The 9927-nt window shown below is 44.3% G+C and overlaps 1 protein-coding gene across 1 annotated transcript in view; it reads right to left on the bottom strand.

Moving 5' to 3' along the window:
• Positions 1 to 384: 384 nt before the first annotated feature.
• Positions 385 to 9927, bottom strand: part of kcnh5b (potassium voltage-gated channel, subfamily H (eag-related), member 5b) — a 74176-nt gene continuing 64633 nt past the window's right edge. Inside the window, exons 12-13 of the mRNA XM_056426478.1 lie at positions 6625 to 6821; positions 385 to 1473 (exon numbers count right to left, since the gene is read on the bottom strand). Of these exons, the coding sequence (XP_056282453.1) occupies positions 385 to 1473; positions 6625 to 6821 (1286 nt within the window). The remainder of the gene's footprint in view (positions 1474 to 6624; positions 6822 to 9927) is intronic.

Genomic DNA, 9927 nt, shown 5'->3' with positions numbered 1-9927 from the left:
TTTACGATTAATAAATATAAAACATAAAGAACATCTCGCTTCACCGAGGGGAGAATCTCCGTTCATAAATAATCCATGCACAATCCCTTCTGCTCGTAGTGCTACCAGTAAACCCTGAAGGCCCACATAGTGAATCATCAATGGAAAATATCAATAATCAATAATCAATAAAACGTGTGTTTGCAGTCAACTGCATCACATCAGGCGGCGAGGACGCAGGCCAGAATCCAGCTGGACGTGCATAGAGAGTCTGTACAATCACAAGAACCGGGACCCGGGTCCCTGGGGACCGGTTCTAGGAGTCAGTGTGCAAATGTTAAAGAAGCCCCGCCCCCTCAAACAAGAAACCCAGGCGTGACCTGGAGTCCTAATGGCGCCCGCTCCTCAGAGCCCGTCGTCCTTCTCCGAGTCCGGAGAGACCGGCCTGGAAACGGTGAAAATGTCCTGACGTCGTGTTTTGGTTTTGGGCGCGGCGGCGGTGGAAGCGGCCATCTTCGGCGGCGCCACGCCGCCCAAAGATGGCCGCTTCTTGTCCGAGAGCAGCTTGATGATCTCCGCCACCTGACTCTCCAGGGCGCCCATGCGGCCCCCCAGGGTCCGGATGTCCTCCCGGAGCTCCAGCCGGGTCTCGTGCAAGGCGGCGTGCAGCGCCTGATCCGGAGAGGGGCAGAACAGGTGGGGGGACCGCGGCCCCCCTCCCCCGGGGAGGAGCGGCGTGACGGCGGCCGGGGTCCGCGCCTCCCCCGCCCGGTCGATGCGCAGCTCGCTCTCGGTGATGCCGCTGTCGCAGGAGTCCGTCTTGCGCAGCGGGTTGTTGCCGGACACCATCTGCCCTCTGCCCTCCTGCGAGAGCATCTCCACGGAGACGGCCTTCACGCTGTTGTTAAGCCCCTCCTTCCCGGCGCCCGGCGGCGCCGTGTTGTTCCTCAGGCGCATCCAGCCGCTGGCTTTGACCGCCGGCCTCGCCGCCACGGCGCCGGGGCTGATCTGGACCCGCACGGTCTGCTCGCCGGGCTGCAGCTCCATGGCGTCGCAGTTGTTGGGCTTGGCGGCGGCGGGCGGGGGGGAGGGGTCGCCGGGGGGGCTGTAGGCCAGCGAGCCGCCGCGCATGGGCGTCACCTGAGACACGGTGAGCACGCTGCTGCTGGGCGGCGCCCCGTTCTGCATGGAGCACGGCGGCGGCGGCGGCGGGCGCTGCCGGCTGAGCGGCAGCGAGTGCTGCAGGCTGGAGTGGCCCAGCTGCAGGCTGCTGGGGTGCAGCTGCTGCTGCTCCACCTGCAGCTGGTTCTTCTCCAGGTCCGAGGCCCCCGGGGGCCCCGTGGCGCCCTGGTTCCGGAGCTCCTTCTGCTGCTTGAACTTCTGGAAGAGCTTGCGGACCGGGTGGTCCTGCGGGATGGTGAGCTGCACCTCGTTCTTCGCCCGCTGGCGCTCCTCTTCCTCCTTCTTCACCTCGCTGATCTTACGGAAGACGATCTGCAAACAGGAAACAACGACATGGAGGTCCGAGTTATCACCAGCACCACCACGCTGGACCTCCACCCAACCGACTCTTCCTACCTGCTTCCCACCTGCTTCCTACCCACTTCTTACCTGCTTCCTACCCACTTCCTACATGCTTCCCACCCGCTTTCTACCCGCTTCCTACCCGCTTCCCGCTTCCTACCCGCTTCCCACCCGTTTCCCACCTGCTTCATACATGCTTCCCACCCGCTTCCTACAAGCTTCCCATCTGCTTCCTAACCGCTTCCTACCTGTTTCCCATCCGCTTCCTACCTGCTTCCTTCATGCTTCCTACATGATTCCTACCCGCTTCCTACATGCTTCCAACCTTCTTTCTACATATTTACCACCCACTTCCTATCCGCTTCCTACCTGCTTCCTACCTGCTTCCTACATGCTTCCTACCTGCTGGAAGCTTCCTGACCATTTTATTTGACTTAACTTGAGTGCGGTGTGATATAAAGGACGTTTAATGTCCTTGTCTCCTCTGAAGGGAGCGATGAGGCTTCTGTGTCTCTGAGTATGAATCAAAACAAAAGATGCCGCCGACGTGAGCGGATGAAAACCAGCGAGCCTCCATTAGCCGACGATCACTTCCTATCAACGTCAGCAACGACAAAGTGCATCCGAACCGGAAGTGAAGAGCACTTCAGCGTCGCTCACCTTAAAATACATTTTAAAAAGCAAAGAATAGACGATGTTTGGCCATTTCCCCCCTTTATTCTTCTTTAGAAACATCGTTTCCAATATGAATAAAAAAATAATAATATTAATTTAAGTCGAAGCGGAAACAAATTCGTAAAAAAATATTTAATCAAATTAATAAAAATAAAAGCAGGCAGAAGTTACACTAAATGATAAAAAGGAGTTGAAGTGAAATCGAGTTTCCAATCAAGAGTTTTAAAAAGCTGAATCAGGTGACGTGTCCGTTAACCGGCGGTTGAGGATCTTAAAGATCCAAAAACAAACCTGCATCTATTATTTATGGCCGTTGGCGCTGCCGAAGAGAAGCGGAGACGTCTGAGATTTGTAACCTCGAGATAATGGAAGATAAAATGTTTTAAAGTCCTTTAAATTAAACGCGGCACAAAGTGTTAAAGAAACGGGAGTCAGAAGTGTTACATGGCGGTAACGGTAAACACGGCGGTAACGGTTAGCATGGCGGGAATGGTAAACATGGAGGTAACGGATGATTACTCCAAATGTCATGAGTCATGCCATCGGCTATATTTTGCTTCATCAGTTATTACAAACTAGCTGAAGTCACAAATGTTTATTCAACTATTAGAGTTATTTCATCCTTTGAGAGACTTTTTACAACGCACCACCGATGTGTTTGTTCTTCTTCTGACCACCAGGGGGCGATTCCTCTGGTTGTATAGAAGTCTATGCTTCATGTGTTAAAGCTGCATGCTCTCTCCTGACCACCAGGGGGCGATTCCTCTGGTTGTATAGAAGTCTATGCTTCATGTGCTAAAGATGCATTCTCTCTCCTAACTACCAGGGGGCGACTACTCTGGTTGTATAGAAGTCTATGCTTCATGAGTTAAAGCTGCATTCTCTCTCCTGACCACCAGGGGGCGACTCTTCTGGTTACATCACTTCCAGCTCTACCAACGTCTTCACATTTGTGTTGTTATAACTTCTCTAACTCGTTTGTATTCATCATGAAAAAAAGCATTTTCTTTAAATTTTTTTTTTTAAATAAAGCAAGTCTCTCTCTCTGCATTAGCCTTTGAGGAATTAATGTGCAGCAACATTAAAACGTCAACCTGATTTACGGTATTATTAATAAATGGATATTGCAAAATTAAGACGGGTTGCAGTGTCAACAGCCGGTGGCATTTTTGTCGAGTCATGCAGCTTCCTCCTCCTCATCATCATCATCATCATCTTTTTCTTCTTTAAACAGAAGAAAGATGAGAGTGCGTAACACTCGTGTATTTTCTGATCCCTCAGCTGTGGATGCGAGGCACCAAAATAAATAAATCTATTTCTGTCTCAGACTTCAAAGCTCTAGTTCTAAACATAGCACCCGGCCTCAGACAGAGCAAATGAAACTCTGTGCTTACGAGATGCCCGAATTACGGCGATTCCCGTTTAAATAATTCAGGATCAGACGCAGCGCATCAGGGTTTATTTAGGGCTTCACAGAGACGCTGAGTGACGGCTTCACTTCACTGAGAAGAGGGGGGGGGGCATTATGTAATATCACATGTACAGACGTTAGAAGATATTCAACATGATCTGTAATGTTGTTCATGGCTCCGTGCTCACGCTTTATTGAGACGTCTACAGAATGGGACGCGCTGTAATGTGACCACGAATTCAGGTCATCATGAACGAGGAAGTAAGAACAGCAATTTATTTAACACAAACCATAAACTTAGACAATATTTGATATATTTGACATATGTGAAGATGAGTGAAGTGACCTCTGTGTGATGGAGTCCAAATTCAAGGTGTCATGATTTGGGACTTCTGTTTTTGCCACTGGGGTCATTTGGCGACCTCTGGTGGTCGAAAGACATTATTTCAGTCTTTCTGGTCCACACCTGTTTTCACTTGAATTAACTTTGTTTGACCAGGGTATAAATACCTGGCAGTGTGCTAGACACGTCATCGCGAAGTTTGATTATACTTTGTGATCCTCGTTACCCTCTCGTAACGTTTGCTAGTCCTCTGTGTTTTGGATTTTGACTCTTTGTTGGATTATACCATTTTTGGATTGTGACTTGGTTTGGAGGATACCATTTTTGGATTTGACTCGTTGTTGGGATTATACCCTTTTTGGATTTGACACTTTCATTTGGATTATACCTTTTTGTGTTCGCATTATTGCTGCGTCAAAGACACGTTTACATTCTTTGAAACTCCGTTGTGACGGAGAGGAAATAAAACAATCTTTTGACTTTACTCTGCATCTGGGTCCTCAATCGCCCACTGGGTAAATCGTGGGTTACCACTCCAGCGACCCGGGTTTTTTCCTGACTCCGGGTTCCTGACTCAAGGTCAACAAGTCGCTTCTCTTTAAAGATTCTCAATCTTTCCCTCCTATACATCTAATATATATTATATACACACACACAGCCCTAAGCTGGACCGCCGGCTCGCGTGTGTTGCATTCTGACTGCATCAATTTGAAAGTGAGAAAAACAAAACAATAAGAGCTTGTATCATGAAGCAGTTAACAATAGAGAGAGGGAGAGGTGCTTCACGGCCTCTAACAAGTTTTGGTGGTTATTAGACGCTCGTATCAGTCGGTTTGGTTTAATAGACCACGGGGACTCGAGCAGCTCTTCTCCTTCTTAAAGGAACAGTACGTAGGATCTGTCAGTTTTGGCCCCTCCCCCTCCGACTCACTCTCTCTCTTTTGTGGAGTGAGCTTCGTCATATTACATATATATTCGTCATTCAGGCACTTTGGTCTCTATGTTTTTCCTTTAGAGGTCGATTCCCATAAATGTCAATGATGAAGCAGAGAGCAGCCCACACACACTCCTAGAGGTCAGGAGTTGTACTGCATGTTCATTACATTTATAATTATTCTTGTTCTAAAACTCATTTTAAGGCTGAATCTCACGCTGGGGCAACGAGTCCTTAACAAGAACTGTGCTCCCCCAAAATGAACCCAGTGTTCTCAGTATTTAACTGACGTGTTTCTTGAGAATAAATGTTTGACCTGCTCATGAAATAAAACTTCAGGCTCAGAGTCTCTTTGCTTATAGATGAATAATAAATAAGATCAGACGGCTACTGCACTTAATACAAGGTTTCTATACTGACTGATGATTAAGGCTCAGGGTCACTTTCCAAGTTAAATGTGTAAGTGTATATATATTAAAAAATATATATGTATGTATATATATATATACACTGAGCACCTCTCTCTCCTTATGGATATATTTACATCTGGTTCACACATTATTAACTCTCCTTCCTCCCTGAGTCCTTGTCCCTTCACGTCTCAGAGGGTCCATTGGGCCTGGCTGTGTCTGATGCGCTCTAACTCTATCCCTAGAATAAATATTTGTTTATGACCTGCATTCCAAAAAAACAGGTGAACAAAAGCAGCAAAGTGTAAAGTGTTTGTGTGCAGCACGTATGAGCTCACCCAGACGAGAGGCCGGCTGCATGGAACACACATCAATAAATAATAATCGATGAACTTTCAACAGTAACGCAGCGAGAGGAGCTCAGAGCGACTTCCTGCCAGGCCGGCAGCAGGGCACGAGGACTTAAGGAGGCGGCCGCCAGCCGATGTATAATGTATTGTGTGTTTGAGAAAAGACCCATCGAGAAAAGACAAACAAACACGGGGACGAGTAAACAACAACAGACTCTTAAAGGAGATTGAGAGGTGGTGTCAGGTCAGATGTCCTCGGCATGTGTGGGTGCTCGAGCTTCTACTTTTAAAGTCGGCTGTGCTCACGAGGGAGAGATGAGATAAAACCTTTACCGGTTTCATTCCCACAATGCACTTTGTTTTATCAGAAGAAATGCAAAAATCCTGCAAAAAGTTGGCTGAGCGAGTTAACGCAGAACAAGCGTCGCCTGATATTATTCAGAGGAGATTGACAGCAAGTCTATGCTTCATGTGTTACAGCTGCATTCTCTCTGCTGACCACCAGGGGAGACTCCTCTGGTTGTATAGAAGTCTACGCTTCATGTGTTAAAGCGGCATTCTCTCTCCTGACCACCAGGGGGCGACTCCTCTGGTTGTATAGAAGCCTTTATAATGACTCTACTTCTCTCTTGATGTATTCCCTCAGTAAACATTATAAACATGAGTTCATGTCTAAGTCTCTATAGTTTCAAGTCTTCTTCTATACAGCATGATACTCTGAATCAGGGGTCGGGAACCTATGGCTCCTGATTCTCATAAATGACTCTTCCGGAGCTTTACTGAGGGAATATATCATGAGAGACTTGAAGTTATTTTCTTATAGACTTCTCTACAACCAGAGGAGTCACCCCCTGGTGGTCAGGAGACAGAATGCAGCTTTAACACAGCGTTAAGTGTACTTGTGTGTACTGTAGGTGTGTACTTGTGTGCTGCGTGTGTGTACTGCGTGTGTGTACTCATGTATTGTGTGTGTGTGTCCACAGTGGTCGATACCTTACCCGCTTGCGCAGGTTGCAGGTGAGGATGAGGTTGCGGGAGAAGGAGTTGGCGAAGGCGGTGTAGAACTCGAGCACCTTGAGCAAGGCCTCCCTCTTGATCACGTGGAGGTCGCAGTAGGTCAGCGCCCGCACGTTGGCACACGCGTGTGCCAGCGTGGTCTCCTTCCAGAACACGTCGCCGAACACGTCGCCTTTACCTGAGGAAAAGAAAAGAAGGTCAGCAGAGTCGTTCAGTTAGAGCTCACAGCAATACTCCATTAATCATTCACAATAAACCACACGCATCTTGGCATGAAGCAAACAAACATCCTCGCTTCTTTTTCAGTCCTTAGCAACCGTTTTTACCTGGCCAGGTCCTTAGCAACCAGAGCTGCTGACTTCACCATGTGCACCACGCAAGAACAGTTGGAGCGAATACTCAGTTCCAGCTCGGAAAGGAGCAAAATATAGCTAAATATAAATATATATATATATATATGTATATATACATATGTAAATATATATATATTTATATATACATATATTTATAAATATATATAATTATATATATACGTATTTATATATTTATGAATATATATAAATATGTATATATTTCTGAATCTATATATATGTAAGTATGTATTTCTTTTTTAACTTGTGTGTTTCAGAATACTTTGATGAAAAAAGAAATTGGTGCAAATGAGGGGAAAATGCAGGTGACGAAATTATATACATGTTTCTTCAATAATATAATAAATTAAGAACATTGTGCTTTAAAATGAGGGAAAGCACGCCATGAAAACAACATGCTGGTGTTTAGGATAAGCCTGATCTTAACTCATCGATATATATATACTGTGTATATATATATATATATATATATATATATACAGGACTGTCTCAGAAAATTAGAATATTGTGATGAAGTTCTTTATTTTCTGTAATGCAATTAAAAAAACAAAAATGTCATGCATTCTGGATTCATTACAAATCAACTGAAATATTGCAAGCCTTTTATTCTGATTTATTGCTGATTATAGCTTACAGCTTAAGAAAACTCAAATATCCTATCTCTAAATATTAGAATATCATGAAAAGTATACTAGTAGGGTATTAAACAAATCACTTGAATTGTCTAATTAACTCGAAACACCTGCAAGGGTTTCCTGAGCCTTGACAAACACTCAGCTGTTATAAATCTTTTTTTTTACTTGGTCTGAGGAAATATTAAAATGTTATGAGATAGGATTTTAGAGTTTTCTTAAGCTGTAAGCCATAATCAGCAATATTAAAAGAATAAAAGGCGTGCAATATTTCAGTTGATTTGTAATGAATCCAGAATGCATGACATTTTTTTTTTTTAATTGCATTACAGAAAATAAAGAACTTTATCACAATATTCTAATTTTCTGAGACAGTCCTGTATATATATATAAACGGTGTTGGTTGCAGACTCTCCACCTCCCCTCACTCAAAGAGACAACATGCACAGTAAACAAAGTTAAAGATGAATATTATCATCTTTCTTTTCCCCTCTCCAGTTTTTATTTATGAAATAGAAACTTTTCTCTTTTGACCATAATCGTGTGAACCGGATAATGTGACGGCACTGAAATGAACTTAAGATGCGTGATGGACTGTTTTAATAAATGGAAAATATGATGGGGAATAAAACACAGTTAAATATGAATGAAAATCAGAGTGTGTGTTTGCACACCAATAAACCTGCAGCAGCACACACACCTTTGCTCTCTGTATCCTCGTCTTATACGGGAAGATTTTAACTTTTTGGGTAAAGTATTTCTCCTCAAGTGCACTCCTAATAGAATGTGAATATAAAGTTATTGTGCGTCTCTTTTCCCCTGAAGACACCCAGATGCATCCTGGTTGTAACAAGCACAAAAAACAGGTCAAACAGGTCAAACCGTGGCTAATAAGGACGTCCGTGTCAGAGCTGCCACATTATATATTTTTTACATATATATATTATATATATATATATATATATTTTATACATATATATATATAAGGGGCGGGACTTATAAAAGGGTAAAATGTGAATATGTGATTTTTATTATTTTATATTTATTCAAGTTTTTCGCAATATTAATAAATATAATATTATAATATATTGTCGCGTTCTGTTTTTTTTCAGTAAAATTGAAAAAAAATACTAATAATTGTGATTATCCACACGAATGCAGGATTTGAGATAAACTCTGCTGGATGTTCAGTTGGTCTCCACATCAGCGGAAAAATAAATTGCATGCATCTGGATGTATGGGTGGGGGGGGAGAGGAGAGGGGGTTTATCTGGCGCTGCAGCTCGCCACCGGCCCATCAGCCATCTCAGGCCGGCGTGCTGATGCTGCGCTCATATCTCGGCCCACCGGCAGCAGCATCAGAAAGGTCCTTATTGGATTAGAAGGACTCCGATCAGCATGTGGAGCCCCGAGTTTAATTATTAAAAGAGTTCCACACTCTGCACAAATATTGTAAAATAGGTACTTTGCAAAATGTCTGACACTTTGTTTTTTTTCAGTTCCAGATGTGAACTGAAAATTTAAAAAATTGCAATAGAGAAGTTTATTGAGTCAACAAGAGGAAGTAAACGCCCCAACATGATCAGCAGCGTGATATTAAACCACTGAGCAACGACATCATTAATGAAGATAAGAGATGTGTTCATCGTTTCCCTCCAGTCCAGAGGAATTAAAGATGAATCTTCTGTGAGAATCAGATAGTTACGTTTAAATTTGAGGAAACTAACTCGTGCATTATGTTATAAGACAGTTAGTTGCATTATTAAAAACAATTAATAATTCCGATAAAAAAAATGAAGTTAAAAGACGTTCCTACAACTCGACTCTTGTAGAACCATCATGTTGAAAATGGAGCTGAACAACTGGAGAAAACTCAAATATAAAACCCCGAAAAAACTATAAGACCAAGTGAAGAGGACTTCTCCTCCAGCCGCCACAAAATCAACTGAAGGAAAATACACTGGAACATCTTACATTTGTACAGGTCCCTGAACATGAACCTCCATGAACCTCCATGGACCTCCATAGACCTCCCTGGACCTCCATGAACCTCCATAGACCTCCATAGACCTCCCTGGACCTCCATGAACCTCCCTGGACCTCCATGAACCTCCCTGGACCTTCATAGACCTCCCTGGACCTCCGTCACCACCGGTCCACAAACTCGTAGTGCTAGCTTTAGCCTAGCCGCTGAGCTCGATGGAGATTGATTGACAGCCGTCTCAAACGGGTCTTCCTCTGGTCTGAGTCCACGGAGTCTGGATCCTTTGAGAGGAGATCGG

Source organism: Pseudoliparis swirei, chromosome 11 (genome assembly GCF_029220125.1).
Source record: "Pseudoliparis swirei isolate HS2019 ecotype Mariana Trench chromosome 11, NWPU_hadal_v1, whole genome shotgun sequence".
NCBI lineage: Eukaryota > Metazoa > Chordata > Actinopteri > Perciformes > Liparidae > Pseudoliparis > Pseudoliparis swirei.
This window is presented reverse-complemented; position numbering and strand designations above follow the sequence as displayed.